The sequence below is a fragment of the Hemicordylus capensis genome, chromosome 5 (genome assembly GCF_027244095.1).
Source record: "Hemicordylus capensis ecotype Gifberg chromosome 5, rHemCap1.1.pri, whole genome shotgun sequence".
Lineage (NCBI taxonomy): Eukaryota > Metazoa > Chordata > Lepidosauria > Squamata > Cordylidae > Hemicordylus > Hemicordylus capensis.
The window spans coordinates 143875793-143892864 of record NC_069661.1 but is presented as its reverse complement, the minus strand read 5'-3'; the positions used below and the strand labels follow the sequence as shown (position 1 = coordinate 143892864).

The window sequence follows — 17072 nt, the reverse complement described above, 5'->3', positions numbered from 1 at the left end:
TTTTTTGTAAATTTCTGAAAATTTCATGTCTTTGGGGCAGATTGGGGCATATTGGGGCAGAAAGTGGGCCCTGGGGCAGAATAGTGGGGTGGGGTGGTAGTGCCTAATGGGTGGAGGCTACCACCCCAATTTCAGGGGGTTTGGACAAAGGGCTGATTTTTTGAGAATTTTTGAAGTATTAGTGACTTTGGGGCAGTTTGGGGGCAGAAAGTGGATCTGCCCCAAAATAGTGAGGTGGGGTGGTAGTGCCTAATGGGTGGAGGCTACCACCCCAATTTCAGGGGGATTGGGCAGAGGGCTGATTTTTTGAGAATTTTTGAAGTTTGGGTGTCTTTGGGGCAGATTGGGGGCAGAAAGTGGATCTGCCCCAAAGGAGTGGGGTGGGCTGGTAGATAGTGCCTAATGGCTGGAGGCTACCACCCATCCCCAATTTAAGAGTGATTGGGAAGAGGGGTGAATTATGGTGAATTTATTTGTATGAGGTTTGTCTTCATAAGGTGAAGTGTGCTAAACTGATTACTTCCTCATATTATTCATAGTAAAGGAAAGTGTGAAAAAGTGAAAGTGGGGTCATGAGAGTTGTTTAATTGAAAAAAATCTCATTTGCTATGATAGAATGAGAATTCACACCTCAGAAAAAACATCTGAGGTGTGAATTCTCATTCTATCATAGCAAATCTGCCCCTTTGGGGCAGATCCACTTTCTGCCCCCAATCTGCCCCAAAGACACCCAAACTTCAAAAATTCTCAAAAAATCAGCCCTCTGCCCAATCCCCCTGAAATTGGGGTGGTAGCCTCCACCCATTAGGCACTACCACCCCACCCCACTATTTTGGGGCAGATCCACTTTCTGCCCCCAAACTGCCCCAAAGTCACTAAAACTTCAAAAATTCTCAAAAAATCAGCCCTTTGTCCAAACCCCCTGAAATTGGGGTGGTAGCCTCCACCCATTAGGCACTACCACCCCACCCCACTATTCTGCCCCAGGCCCCACTTTATGCCCCAATATGCCCCAATCTGCCCCAAAGACATGAAATTTTCAGAAATTTACAAAAAATCAGCCCTTTGCCCAATCCCCCTGAAATTGGGGTGGTAGCCTGCATCCATTAGGCACTACCACCCCACCCCACTACTTTTGCCCAGATCCCATGCTTTGCCCCTGAACTGCCCCAAAGTCACTAAAACTTTAAAAAATCGCCAAAAATCAACCGTGAATCGAATCACCCGAATTTTTCATGCCCGAAATTCGGGTGATTCGGCTCGTGCCCAAAAAATATCGGGGGACATCGGGGGTGATTCGGTTCAGCCCCGAATCACCTGAAATTGTTCATTTCAGGCACAGATTGTTCTGTGCCCGAAATTTTTTGCACATCCCTACGGTGGGGCCCATTGTGAAGAAGGCGCTCTCTTAAATACCCAAGGCCTAAGCCATTTAGGGCTTTATAAGTTATAACTAGCACTTTGTATTTTGCCCGGAATCCTATTGGCAGCCAGTGTAACTCCATCAGCAAAGGAGTAATATGGTGTCTCCAAGATGACCCAAAGACCAACCTGGCTGCTGCATTCTGAACCAACTGAAGTTTCTGGATTACGTACAAAGGCAGCCCCACATAGAGCACAGGTAGATCAAAATCGTCTCTTGAATTCTGACCCCGCACAAAAAATACCTCCGTCTTATCTGAATTCAGCTTCAGTTTATTCTCCCTCATCCAGCCCATTACTGCTTCCAGGCAGGCATTTAGGGAGGCTATGCCAGCTCCTGAAGAAGTTGACATGGAGAAGTAAATCTGGGTGTCTTCCGCGTACTGGTAACACCCAGCTCCCAATCCCCTGATGATCTCTCCCAGCAGTTCCATGTAAATGTTAAAGAGCATTGGAGAGATTATGGAGCCTTGAGGGACACCATACTTAAGCTCAGATTTTGAAGAGAAACAATCTCCAATCGACACTATCTGAAATCTGTCCGAGATGTAGGAGTGGAACCACTGTAAAACAGTGCCTCCCACCCCAACACCCTCAGATGTTCCAGAAGGATACTATGGTCAATAGTATCGAAAGCTGCTGAGAGATCCAAAAGGACCAACAGAGTTACACTTCCTCTGTCAATTGCCAATTGGAGATCATCCATCAGGCCGACCAAGGCAGTCTCCACCCCATAGCCCGCCCGAAAGATAATCAGTTTCCTCCAAGACTGCCTGGAGCTGAGAGGCCACCAACCTCTCAATTAACTTGCCCAACCATGGGAGGTTGGAAACAGGCCTATAATTGCTCAACTCTGAGGGATCTAATGCAGGCTTCTTTAGAAGAGGTCTAATAATTGCCTTCTTGGGACAAGAAGTCATCCTGCCCTCCCTCAGAGAAACATTTATGATTTCCACCAGGCCGCCTACAACAGCCTCCCTGCTAGACAGAACAAGCCATGTTGGACAAGGCTCAAGAGAACAAGTGGTAGGCCTCATCGCTTCACATATTCATGTGAACTTGTTCTTAGGGCCTTTCCAGAGTATCTATTTATACAAGAAATACACTGTTGTGACTTATTTGCACAATCTCCAGAACGGTTTATTGCATCCTTTCCTTTCCTTTCCCTTTCCTTTCCTCCTGAATATGTCTTGTTTTCACCTTTAGATTAGATTGTACACCTCTGAGCAGGGCCTGTGTTATTTTTAATTTTGGTACAGCACCTAGAAATTTTAGTTGCTACATAAATAAATAATTCAGGCACTTTCTTCCAGGAAGTGCTTATTTGGGGGGATCTCGCATTCTCTGAGAATTCAGACTCCTAGGATTCATATTGCCCCTGTGAAAATGTGTTTCTTTTCCTATGTGATAAAGAAATGTCCAGTATTTTCTGGAATAAAATGATGAGTATCATGGACAAGCCCATGACATCACTGATGAGCAGTCACACAACATTCTCCCCCTGACAAAACACACACACACCCCATAGCCCTATTTTACATGTTATATTCAATGCAAATACAGTAGTACAGTTGCTATCTGTACCTTGCATTTGTCTAAACCAGGCCTGCACAACTTTGCCACCCACAGCTGTTTTTGAACTACAACTCCCATAATCCCCAGACACAGTGGCCAATAGTCCGGGATTATAGGAGCAGTAGGCCAACATCTACAGGAGGACAGAAGTTGAGCAGCCCTGGTCTAAGGGCTAACACATTGTGAAACTGTTGCAGTGTGTAATGTGTAAAACGCCCTGTAGTCCAATGTGTGTCAGTTTCTTCTTGCCTAAGGAGAAACCTACAAATTTGCCAAGTTCAATACCAAATTTTGATTTAAGTGAGATTTGGTGGCAACATAAAGAGGTGCAAACTGTTCCCTCCCTCCCTGACCAGAGGCATGTATCCAACATTTTTAGTTCCCCTCAAAATTCCTCAGATATTTTGCAGAGTGAAACTAACTAGGGGCATGTCTGCCTTGAGTTTAGTCAATTTCAGCTCTCACACACAGGGGTGCAAGTTTATAGAGATAGATAGATAGATAGATAGATAGATAGATAGATAGATAGATAGATAGATAGATCTTTATTATTATTTCCATTATTATTTAAGATAAATAATACATTAGTGGTACATCAAAATAAAAGAGAAAGAAAATTAAATTAAAAACATTAAACATTTACAATATGTACAGTTGGTATTATATTTAGCAGCTATATCAATCACAATTAAATACTTTTGATATTTCAACCCATCATCTTTCTGATCATTTCAACCAAAATCTTACTCTGGTTATAATAAACCCTATTTACCTCAATAGTATCTATAACAGGTTTCCATACTTGCTTGAAATCATATCTAGTTAACTTTTGTTGAATATTATTACATCGAACTGAAACAAACTCAAGCATATATTCCCATATTATTTTGTACCAATTACTGATATTCAAATTTTCAGCAGTTTTCCAATTATGCGCAATTAATCCTTGTACTGCTAATACAAAAAACCTTAACAGTATACTATTATCAAATTTTGTATTACTTCCAATAAACAAGAGCAATAACCCCAATTCTACATTAAGTTTTAACAGAACTCTAAATTTAATTACTATTTCCTTTTCTACTGCTTGCCAAAATCTTTTAACTCTGGGACAATCCCATCACATATGTTTTTAAGAACTCAATTCCAAACATCCCCGCCAACACATGGCATTAGCGGTTTTCTTTATCTTGGTCAACTAGCTGCTCCCATATTCTAACATTCCATGTCCATAGAGCCCCTGGTGGCGCAGTGGTAAAACTGCTGCCCTGTAACCAGAAGGTTACAAGTTCAATCCTGACCAGGGGCTCAAGGTTGACTCAGCCTTCCATCCTTCCAAGGTCAGTAAAATGAGTACCCAGAATGTTGGGGGCAATATGCTAAATCATTGTAAACCGCTTAGAGAACTTCCAGCTATAGAGTGGTATATAAATGTTATTGCTATTGCTATTTTAAAGGTTTATTTAACTTAAGCGAGTTTACTGAATCTATACTAGATTAGGCATGCATATTAAACCAGTTAAGTCTATAGTGCAGACTATAGACTAAACTATAGTGCTCATATATATTTAGGAAATTTTTCCTGAATTCCTGCAGGGAAGCATTTCAAGAGAGCACACCATCATGCTACAGATTGTGGGCAGCAGCCTTTGTTACTACGCGTTGGTATCATTGTGATGTCATAGTTAGAAACATCACATGATACAGGCAACATTTTTCAAGAAAATGTAGGTCTCTCCATTTTCAAACATCTGCTCTAATACCTTAATCTATGGCAAGACAGAGTATCCACCAGAATGGACTTCCTCCAGTCTGTAAGTGTTTTCCTTAATTTAATATTTAGTACTGTATTTACCTGAATCCAATACTAGGTTTCCCCAACTTCTTTCATATTAGAAATCAGGAGGGAGCTAGTCTTAAATTCAGAGTCCTGTTCCCAGGGGCGTAACTACCATTAGGCAAGGGTAGGCGGCTGCCTGGGGGCCCCCACGCCTCGAGGGGCTCCACAGAGGCAAGTCACATGTGAAGTGAGTGTGTGTGTGTGTGTATCAGCAAGGGGCTCATTTTAAAAATGTGTCTCTGGGCCCACTCCAGCCTCATTACGCCCCTGCCTGTTCCTTTTGAGTAAATGCAGGTATGGTGAGGTGAAGTGAGTTGTTGAGTCAGTGTCGACTCCTGGCACCCACAGAGCCCTGTGGTTTTCTTTGGTAGAATATAGGAGAGGTTTACCATTGCTTCCTCCAGCGCAGTATGAGATGATGCCTTTCAGCATCTTCCTATATCATTGCTGCCCGATATAGTACCAGCAGGGATTCGAACCGGCAACCTTCTGCTTATTAGTCAAGCATTTGTCCGCTGCGCCACTTAAGGTACATGCAGGTATAATCTGTATTAAATCTCTGCTTTTTAAGGGTGTTGTCATACATTCAGAGTCATCTTTGATTTGGATAAATACAGTATTTAACACTACATTATCATGACATAGGTATGTCTTTGTGGTTCCATAAAACACACATCAGTCTATTTACATATGTCCACTTATGACCTTTTCAAATCTGGAATGATAGACTGGCATAGGTCATATGACTAAGGAATCAGGACATGACCCCTTTATAATGCATATAATAGGTCATTATCAAACCTGTCTGAAAGGAGACAGTGTATAGTTTTCATCTTTCTTTTAAATCAGTATTGGGCACCTAGGGTCCAAAGCATGGTTTGAAGAAATACGGGGTGAGGGGCACACTCTCATCAAAGTTTAAGGCCCGTTCTTGCACTGTTAACATACATCAATCATTCTTTTTTTAAAAAAGGAAAGGAAACCCTTTTTAATTGTCTGACTAGAGATATAGGTGCTTCTGAGGAATTATATGTGACCTGTAACATGCTGGGAATTGTGCCGATGTACTCTGAGTTGTTTCCTTATGGTTCTGTGTTCTTCAGCAGAAGTCCAGAGAAAGAGAGCTTGACATGGCTTATATTTGTATTTGTTCAAAATTAACAAAGCATCACATGATTACAGTATATGTACTTCCAACTGAACTTCAAAGTCTGAGTGAGGGAAAGCTTGGAGATCAACTCTTAAACTGAGAGGAAGGGGAAGAAAGATACTTTTGTGGGAGATATATGGGTTATTAGGTTTGGTGGGGGGAGGGGGTTGATAACATGGAGGAACTCCTTAAATGCTTCAGGGAGGATTTGCACCCCTGCAAAGTCTCAGCCTTTCTTCCTTGGAAGAAAGATCAGGTCTTTGTTTCCTATCCTTGAAGGTCTCAGGTGTCAACCAGGTTAGGCTTGTTGGAAATTCTCTGTGGTGAGAGAATCCCTTTCTCATTATAGCAGAGTGCACAGAGGCACAGCACAGCGGGAATTTAGTTAGGCATGCATGTATGCTGAGAGTAAAGTAACTTGGAGCCAATTCATAGTTTCAAATCAATATATAAGGCATTTATTAAGGAACTCCATTCTAGATAGGAAAGTGAGGAGTTAGGATCTCTAATCAATCTATCTAGCTGGATGCAGATGGATTCTCCATCTTCTCTGCACACATGGTGCAGAGAGAGGAGCTTGCCATGTTGCAAGGTAGAAGGGCAGGTAGGGGAGAGAGAGAGAGGTAGGAAGTTGAATCCCCTAAGAGTAGCAATCTACATTTCAAAGGGATAGTGTCAGAGCAGTGGAGAAGGGATGACCAATGTCTTGACCCTCTAGCCCTCTGATTCACTAGTCTGTCCTCCACTGTCTGAGACAAGAGACAGCGCAAAGTCCTTTAACTTCCAACAAGGCTCCCTGAATGGCACGGAGATTGCTGTTCATTTTACAGTCCTGGAAAGCTCAGCTTTCTTGTGTTAGCTCAAATCCCCATGTGGTCAGTTTTTCCCCCTCTCTCTCTGCCCCCGATTCCTTTGGCTCAGCCCCTCTTTCAGCCCAGGAGCCAGTATTTCTAAAATCATAAGTTGTCAATTCTTTCTGAAAAGACAGCCATTGGCCGAGTGGATGATCACAGTTGTTCTTAAACAATTCTGCCATTTGCTGTGTAAGTTGCTCTGCTTAACTCCACCCACATCCAACAGAAGGCTGCAGAGATGTGGCACAGTCCAGCTAAGCTAGGCACTTTATCACCCATTGATTTCAGAGGGAGAGTTGAGCACATTTCTCTCTGTTGTGGAAAGCAAATGAGACTAAGAGTTGATTATATTTTTGGAGACAGAGATGGGTATGGAACCTTCAGCCTCTACTTCTCCTCTGCTAAGCAGTGGGAGCAGGGAATTTCTAGGGGAAAGCAATTCCACCCACTGCTTCTTCTATGCAAATCATAGCACACCTCCCCTGCCACTATGAGCAGAGAAGTGGTGGCCACAGTTCCTGGTCCTGTACTTGCTGCCTTTTGTATTTGCTTGCCTTTGACTGCCTTGTGACCCTGTAGGCTGGACAGGGTTCATAGCATCGTTCATAGTGCCCAGGGATAATATGCATGTGTGCACAAATTGCTGGAATGACAGAGCTATATGAACACACCTCACCCCCTAAAAGGAAATGAACACTTTATGGATGTGTATTACATAATAGGAGCCTACGCTGTACTGTCAAGTCAAATTGCATTGATGCTGTAAATTAAACTTTCGGCTCCTTGGAGACTGTGGTATTAGATTCAACAGCAAAATAGGTGGCAATCTGTAATGCAAAGCACCAGATGCTATTTTGATATATTATAACTGAAATTGTATCCTCTTCCCAAATCTATCATGCTTTATGTATGGCAAGCTTCTGAGAATTAAATGCATCTGCAGCAGCAAGAGACCTCACAGAGAAGTGGGGGTGGGGGAATCCATGAAAGCAGCTGACAGAACAAATGAAGGAGAGTAGGCACCATAGGTGTCAAAATATGACAGATCAGATCAGTGATTGCAACAACAGAGAGAACACATTGCAAAGAAAATGGACGGAGACTTCTGATTTTTGATTTTTTTACCTGTACAAAGTCTGGCAACAAATTGTGCTCCACAAAACACATCCTTACTCACTCACTGTTTCCTGAGCCCTGGTGATTCCCAGCACAGATTAAAACAGTGGTCAATCTTTTACTTTGGAGACTTAGAGGCTGTTCACATGCACAGCCAAGAGCAGGCTAAGGCAGCCAAGTGCACTCTTGCCGGCATGTGTGATCCTGTGACAGCTGAGCGGCGGTCGGTGGCAGCAAACCCACCCAAGGGCCCTGCCTCTTAAACAGGGTTAAGGGAGCAAGTGCTCCTTTAGCTCCATTTTGCCAATCGTCTGCCTGCACTAGCTGCTTACAGTCGGGCCTGGGAGACTGTAGGGCTCCCGGCCAGCATAGGCGGAATCCCCATAATGCACCGTGCCCTCAACACAGTGCATTATGGGAGTTCCAGGGGGTAGGATGACATGTTCCCCGCCCTGCCGATCCTCTGTGTTGCCAGAGAAGGCAGCTGTGTGTTTGGGCACGCAATCTCCCTGCTCAGACCACGAGCTAGGATCGTCTGCGGGGAGATAAGCTTTTCAAGGTTTCCTCCCTGCGTGCCCTTGAGCCCTTTTTCACGGATCATGAGTAAGGGCTCTTAATGTACTTCAGAGCCAAGCCACATGGTCAGTAGCCTCACATGACATATGTGCTGCTGGTCTCTCCCACTTCAGACTGCAGATGTACATGACTGAATGCTCCCTCGTGTGCAAAAAAATCTCTCCACATGCAAACCTGGATAGAAGGCTAGCATGGATCCAGCTCCTGAATCTGCTGCTTTTGTATATGCAGGGATTTATTTATTTATTAAGTGGAGAAGCATTCAAATATTCAGTCCCTCACCTGCAATATGAAGTGATAGAGTCCAGCAACAGATATAACATGTGGCACTGGAACTGCTGACTCTGTAAAGTAAAATTGTGCCAACGAGTTGGTGTCGACTCCTGGTGACCACAGAGCCCTGTGGTTTTCTTTGGAAGAATACAGGAGGGGTTTACCATTGCCTTCTCCTGCACAGTATGATATGATGCCTTTCAGCATCTTCCTATATCGCTGCTGTCCGATATAGGTATTTCCCATAGTCTGGGAAACATACCAGTGGGAATTTGAACCAGCAACCTCTTGTTGCAGCAGGCAAAATAGGAATTCTCAGATATTTAACAGATTAATAGATTAAAATATAATTTTATCAGTGACTAACATTGGTACACTTTAAAGGTTACAGCAGTGTCAGTGAGGGCCAGTTTTTCCTGGGTTCACCCACAATGGATGAAACTCATAGCCTGGGACCATGTGAGTGTGGCAGCGGTCCTTACTACAGACCTGCAAACATGCAAGTGGGGCCGACTGCAACTTAGTGGGTGGTGAGGCCAATCACACAGGCCTGCAACCATGTGAGTGGGTCCACTGCCCAGGTCATTACCACAGAGTCTTCACTGCTGATTCTGGCTAGGCAGCTTATTTCATGGTAAGGATATATGTGATTGGCCCCCCACACATGGCTGCAGGTGTACAAATATTAAAGCAGTGCTGTGGGATTAATCCAGGGGAAAGCAGCTCCATGGTGCTACTGTACCATTTACAGGGTAACACTGGGGTCCACTTTTAGTGTCCTCTTCTTCTGTGTTAAGTGGCCATTTTGCATTTTGCTCTGGTTTTGCTGAGTGCAGTTTTCTTGATACCGCTTTTGTCTTCTTTGATCAGTCAATATGATCTGCACAGCTAAGCCATTCCAACCTGATGGAGATCTGGTGACCTCCATGTGGAGGCAGGTACAGAGCTGGGCATGGTGGTGTTTTACAGTTAGACCAACCAAGATTATACCTGATTAAAACATGCTTAAATTTCCAGTCTACTAACTCTGTATCAGTAGCCGGTGGGAACAGATTAACAATGATAACTGCTCTATGGATCTGTGAATATCCCAAAACTCAGTGGTAGAGCACATGCTTTGTATTCAGAAGATTCCAGGCCCAATCCCTGGCATCTTCAGATAGGGTGGGAAAGATCTCTGTTTGAAACTCTGGAGAACTGCTGCCGGCCAGTGGAGACAAGACTCTGTGCTAGATGGTCAAGTAGTCTAACTTGGTGTGAGGCAGCTTCCTATGTAGCCAATGGGCTGGATGGATTTTGAATCCTTGAACTTGATATCTTTAAAGTGCCCTGAAGGTACAACCTGTGTAATCATGTAGATCAGTAATGATGTAATTCTGTTCCCTACTTTCAGAACTTTCATGTGAAGCTAGTAATGGGAGTAAACTGTCAAATAATATGTTCATCCCCTGCTTTATGCAACATGAATTTTATGCACATGAATTTACCAAGTTCTCTGTGTAAGAAAATGCACTGGAAAACATGAGAAGTACAATAATTTGATTTCTGGTGTTTTCTAATGTTAGCAGAGTTTTCACTTCTCACTTTCTATTACTCCCTGCTGGTGGGAAATTCCTGTGCTGTTAGCTGAATGGTGATATATGAGACCATTATGCTTTAGTCACAGTGCCACAGTACAGTGCTTGAATAGTCTGAGCTTGTTGATTAAGACTATTGTAGTCACATGGGGAGGTCCATAGAACATATTGTGGTTGAACATCATATTAAACCCAAATACTTCAAAAATGGAACCTTGTGTGCATAGGAAAGGAAGGATTGTGCCATCAAGTCAGTGTCGACTCCTGGCAACCACAGAGCCATGTGGTTTTCTTGGTAGAATACAGGAAGGGTTTACCATTGCCATTTCCCACGTAGTATGAGATGATGCCTTTCATCACCTTCCTATATCGCTGCTGCCAGATATAGGTGTTTCCCATAGTCCCCATAGTCTGGGAAACATACCAGCAGGGATTCAAACTGACAGCCTCTTGCTCCCTAGGTAAGTTGCGCCCCTGCTGCACCATTAGGTGGCTCCTTTGTGTGCATAAGAATGTAATGATAGTTACTGATGTCTTTCCATTTGCATCCCACTTTTTGTCTAAACATCCTCAACACATTTAAGAATGGAGAAAGATGCTTCTTTGTCCTCACAGGAAGAGTATCACAGTGATGGCCTTATCCTGTTCATTACCAGCATCTGGTTGTCAGACATATTTTGCCAATGTTAATGAAGGTCCCATTTAGCCATTATGACTCATAGCCATTGACAGAAATATTGTCCATTCCTTTGTCTAATACTCAAAGGAGGTCCTGGGTTTTTCCAGTGTTAGGCTGCAAGACTCACTAGAGCAGGGCTGGAAAGGCTCATTGAGCCCCTGAGCAAAGCGAAGTGAAGCTACAGCCAATCAGTGGCTGACAAGGTAGCACAGCAATTTTCTCAAGGCCCACTTGGAAAGGACAGGGCCCATAGAGGGCAGTTTTCCAGAGGCTCCCTGAAACCGGGCCTTGGATGGTGCTTTCAGCAAACAGGCAACGATGTTAAGCTTTGTACTGAACTGAGAACAAAATGAGAAACAAAGCTCAGAATGGAATATATTGTAGAGGACCAGCACACCATGATGGGAGGTACTCCCTCTTGGGCAAGGGCTACATGTTTCAGCAATAGATGCCCTACTCAAAAAAAAACCTCCCCAAAGGGATTCTATGCCACTGAAATAAGTACAACTTACTTCTGAGTAAACATACATGAATAGAACTGGACAGCACAACTTTTTAGTTTTTACTCAGCTCTCTGCTATAATGAACCTTCCCAGGCATGTGCAATGTACATACTTCAAGAAAGATTTTCTGCCTCTTAGGTAGATTATTCATTTTAAAAAAACCTGTACACAAAAACAAATGGAGCAAAAAGCCCTAAAGAGGTATTTATTCAAGGAAAAAACCCTCCTTTTTTTTTGCATTATATGTATAATATCATTAAATGCCTCCAGATAGACTTATGCTTATCCGTTGGTTATAGAATTACAAGATGTCATTAAAGGAAACTTTTAAAAATAACAATATTGAAAGTGAAAAACTATTTGAGAGCATGCAGTTCTCCAAAAGAGCCGAGGGCTGCCTCACAATGCATAATGAAAAGATGCTATCCAGTTCAAGCAAAGGCAATGAGCGCATTATAGCAATCTTCAGCGAGGGTGTTCGTTCATGCATTAAGCAAGGCTGTAAACAGGGCAATGATATATTTAGCTTAGGCATGAAGCATTCCTTCCTCTTCTTCCATTCCAGCTCCTTGAGAAGCAAGAAGATCCAATGCAGTGCTTCTTAGCCTTGTAGTTGTGATTCACAACTGGATCTCCAGAAGGGGATGGAAACAGCCCTAACTGTGTATTATAATTGTACTATCAAAATGCCTGTTGTGATGATAAGCTCCCGGCCAAATGGAAAAATTGGTGAGGGGTAATTTTTTTATTTTTTCCAGTGAAAATGTTGGAAATCTGGGGGAAAATTAAAAACCTCCTGTGAACTATTTTCCTATTTAGAATGAAGTCAGAGGACTACTAAAGTCAGAGGGAAAGCTTGAGGAGCAATCCCTCACTTAATTTTTTTGGTGAGAGAGGAAAGACTTTTGTGCAGGGAGAGATTGGTTATTAGGTTTGGTGGTGGAGGGGTGTTCAGTAAAATTTGGATGGAAAGTCCTCAAATGCTTAGGTGGGGGATCTGCACCACTGAATGAAGATAAGGGTTTTAAATGGTTTTAGGGGCTCTTTGATCCCTAAGAATGCTTCATTGATATAAGATCATCTGCAGTATTAGACAGCTACAGTTTCTGTATACAGTAAATATGTACAACTTTCAATTCCTCTTGTCTGCTTCAGAGTCCTCCATCTTATCCAGCATGTGATATAAATTGATTTATTGTTGGAAATATGCACACCAAATCAAGACATGTTAACATGAAAGAGTAGAGAAGCTTCTTTCTGTCCATGCAGACCTCCAGTACTCTCAAAAATAAATGTTCAGAACCAGAAGTTATTGAATAAGAATCTAATGGGGCTGGTTTGGCCCACCATGCAATTAGGGGCACATCCTACACTTCACTTTTCATAATCACATGGGGAAGGGTAGTTCAGACAAGCCACCTCATACAAAAATTTTAATATAAATTAAAGTAATACTTTAATTGGTGTTTTTGGATGAGCTACCCTCACACAAAATTATGAAAAGCGGAATGGTGTACGAGAGGGATGGGGAGTAAGACATGCACACTCATATGCACACTGGTGAGTATATAATCCAAATTTATAGAATCCAAACTGGTACATTCTGCTTACAGAAATTTGAGATTGCAGTATTTTCAAGGCTATGTTATTGTTTACAGGAGTGTAGCAAGGTTGGAGTGGGCTCTGGGACAAAACCGGATGGGCCCTGGGCCCCTCTCTTTTTCTTCAAAGAAATGTAAGGCAGAGCAAAGAGCAAGCTGTCATCCAGAGGGTCCCCTTCCTCCCTCAGGGACTCCTGCCCCCTCATTCAATTGTAGGTTGGTCCCTGATTGTTTAAATGACATATGAGTTTCATCTGGCTAATTTTATTCAGAGTTACTGACATTGAGTGTATGCAATATACTACTGAAGAGTGAATTGCTGTTATAAACTTTAACACAATAATCCAGAATCTCTGATAATACAGTGATCTGTTAGGCTGGGGGTAGATACTAGTTGTTTTCAGACTGCTGAAATAAGTTTGAAAGTGGTATGGTTGCTTGTGGGATGCACACCTATCCCACTATTGCCTTTGGTAAACAGATTTTGCAAGGTATTTTTTAATTGTTTCTTCAGTTTCTGAGTAATAATGCCCGCAGTAAGGAGAAGAGACTGTTTAGTCCTTATGTATTATCAGAAAACAGCACTTTTATTTGTTTATGTGCTGGTCCACATTTACAACATTCAATGGTACCTGCCCCCCCACCCACTTATTTTCCCAACTGGCAAAAGACTAAGATATACTTGGGTATCTCTTATAGCATAATACTGGCTATATTATTGTTTGAATAAAACACCAAACATTGTTTATTTTATAAGTATGATCCAAAGAGTACAATTTTTAAGTGCAAAGATCTATACAATGCATTTTATGTTCTTAGAGTAGGAATGTTTTAGCTCTGATAAGAAAATAAATATTGCATATATAAATATGATGCAATTATTCATTCATTTTTTAGCTTCCACCAAAATGTCCTTCCCCCCACCACAGATTCTCCCCTCCTCCCATGATTTCAAAATTTCTAAAAACAACAACACCTTTACATCTCTAGTGCTAACCCTGATGACATCTTTCTGAGTAGTAGCTTGTCCACCCACTGTCAGTTACCTTGGTGGTACAACAATGACCCCAATGGTGGTGCTTTCCTTTTTCAGTAGCATTGAATGGTAGCCATTCATTCTGTTATGTGGAAATTCTGAGGGACACCACTGGGTTGTTGGTTACTTCTTGGTGCCATTTTTCTTCTTATATGGTGACACATGTAAAAAATTGTTGAAGATGTAATGGATACCCATAAACAAAAGCATGTGGATCATCAAGATTAGATGACAGTGTGGGCAAATGAGGCTGCTGCTACTACTACTACACCACTTTTCGACCTAAGTTCTCAAAGCAGTCTACACAGAACAGTAAAAATAAGATGGTCCCGTCTCACAATCTAAAAAGATATATCTGGTAGAAACCAGCAACACCTGCTGGAGGGATGCTGTGCTGGGGTTGGGTAGGGCCAGTTGCTCTTTCCACTACTAAATATAAGATAATCACCACTTTACAAAGGTGTCTCTTTGCCCAGTTAGTAGGGGAGGACACTAAGGGAGAAGAAAGAAGAAAATGGTGCCCAGTAGCAGCAAACAAGGGGACAAAATGGTGCTGAACAGCATAAATGTTGGGTAAGGAGAGCATTTTTGGATAACTTTTCAGAGCCATCATATGCACTATTTAAAGCAAATATTGAAATTGGAGAATATTCAGTTCAACCCGAACTGGCTCAGTACTGCTGAAATCATAAAACAATTAGACACTTTCCCTTAAGGGAAAGCCAGTCAGATAGAGAGAATAAGATCCGAGATGACAAATGACCTTTGACTCTGCTCCCTTTTTTCTCTTTTAGTCTGGTTTTGCTCAGCACCACAATTATCTTGTGGGCTGACAAATGCCGTTATGAAACTTTGCACATGCAAGTCATTTAGGAAACGATCGCTGCAGACTACAGGGGTAAAACCCACAATATTTCTGAAATCAGATTTGAATGGCTTTGTTAATAGAGTAATGTTCCTAGAGGCTCTGTTCTTTAGAGGCATTCTGCTTGAGATGATTCCTAGCTTGCAGAAAAACTACTTGCAAGCCTGGAGTGAAACCTCAGCCATCTTGTATAGCATGCAGTAACTGAGGCGCTGTACAGATGATAAATGTTTTTCTCTTACAATCCGTGCCCTGGAACAAATAGGAAGGCATAATCAGAGAATGAAACAGGTCAGGGACCTTTCCTTCTCTGTCTGTTCTTGTGACTGGACAGAAAGCAGGGTACAGACAGTTTTGGCTCTGATTCAATATCCCCGTTTCCACATGCAACACAGAGCTGGTAAATCCATTGCTGGAATGATGAACCCAGGCAGATTGCTCCCTTGCAAACAAACAAAGCAAAAACAAAAACAGAGTGCAATTCGAGCGGAAGGCATTTTTCACCGAATAATGTGTGTTCAACTGTATTTGATTTCGGTAAAGCATTGCTATCTACCCCTCCTTGCTTGCTTGCTTTTCTGGCAAGAACATCGAAATGAAATGAGATCAACAAAACTCAAGACAGAAGTACAGGCTTCCATATCCATTCTTTGTATCTTTTGTAACGGCAAGTAACTCTCTGCTTCAACTGTAAAATGTGCAAGAGAAGAGGCTGGCCCTGGCATCCCGCCAGTGTCAAATTGCCAGCCAATGTCCTTCCCCCTAAAAAAGATCTAGTTTCATAGCAAGGAGCTTTGTTGTCCAGCTGTCCTGGAATGAATGGATTTCTGTTTTCATCATTGTGTGTTTGATGAAGGTAGGGCTCCAGGACAGTGCTCTGTACTTGCCTCCCTCCCAAATGGCAGCTCAGTTACAAGGTCATTGTTCAAACTGTAGGGGCTAAGATATCTGCTATTTTAATATTCATATACATTGGACTGGTTCACACTATTTGAAGAATGTCCAGTAAATGTTAAATCCTAGGTTTGAGCAGCACATATACTCCCGATTTCCAATCATGCAAACCTGGAATTTTTTGACAATGTTGACAACCCAATGTATATCTGTTTTACTTTGGTTTTATTCTGTTGTAAACCACCCAGAGATGTAAGTTTTGGGCGGTATTAAAATGTTTTAATAAATAAATAAATATCTGGGATCATGAATCTTAGATCTGAACAATGGCTGTCAATCCCAGGTAAATAATAAGAGTGTTAGTGTTGTTTATATAATCACTGGCCAGCATCCAAATTAATGCTGTGTGTGTGGAGCCAACAGAAACCTTGTGCAGCAGATGCACTCCTGCTTCTGAAGCATGCGTGCTTGCATGCAGGTGGGGGCAATTTTAGCTGATCCCCCATTCCATTAGAAGTGCTCTGTGCAACACACAAATATACCCTTGAGGGTCATGCAGCCCTCAGGGACATATTTCTGTGTTGCACAGAGTGCAACACGGAAGGGGAGATCAGTGGAAATCACACACACCCCATGCATGGGCAGGGGACCCTTACTTCAGAACCAGGAGTGCATCCAGTGCACATACGTTTCTGTTGGCTGCACTTACACTGTGGGGCTATTCCCACGATCAGCAAAAATTGGGCTAGGGGACAGAGTTACCAGAACCTAGGGGGTATACTCGTGGGTCAAATGGGCCGTAAGCCAGAATTTGGCTTTTTAAAAGCCAAATCTGGCCACCTAGCTAGGGGAGCCTAGCCCGATTTTGGCTGATCGTGAGAGCCACCGGGCTCGCAAGCAGGCCAGGTGGCTCCCAGGCGGTTAACCCATCTAAATACCCCTCTCCTAAAACCGGGTTTGCGGAGCGAGTGCTCCGCAAACCCATTTTAAAAATCGTGAGTAGCCGCGGAGTGGCTCTGCGCCGTGGCTACTCATGAGGAGACCCCCAGAGGGGAAGTGAAAAGCCTCCTCCCAGTTCCAGGGGTCTCGCCAGCATGCCCTGAGCACACAT

The 17072-nt window shown here is 42.7% G+C and overlaps 1 protein-coding gene and 1 long non-coding RNA gene across 6 annotated transcripts in view; one reads left to right on the top strand and one right to left on the bottom strand.

Annotated features, from left to right (window-relative positions):
* LOC128327072 (uncharacterized) overlaps positions 1–17072 on the bottom strand; it is a 112423-nt gene that overhangs the window by 76983 nt on the left and 18368 nt on the right. The gene's annotated exons all lie outside the window — the stretch shown is intronic.
* Positions 4692–17072, top strand: part of LMNTD1 (lamin tail domain containing 1) — a 252312-nt gene continuing 239931 nt past the window's right edge. For all 5 annotated transcript variants that reach the window (XR_008308458.1, XR_008308457.1, XM_053255218.1 and 2 more), the window contains exon 1: positions 4692–4811. Coding sequence is in view for 3 of the 5 variants with exons in the window: in XM_053255218.1 (XP_053111193.1) it covers positions 4794–4811 (18 nt within the window). In the remaining 2 variants the exon portion in view is untranslated. The remainder of the gene's footprint in view (positions 4812–17072) is intronic.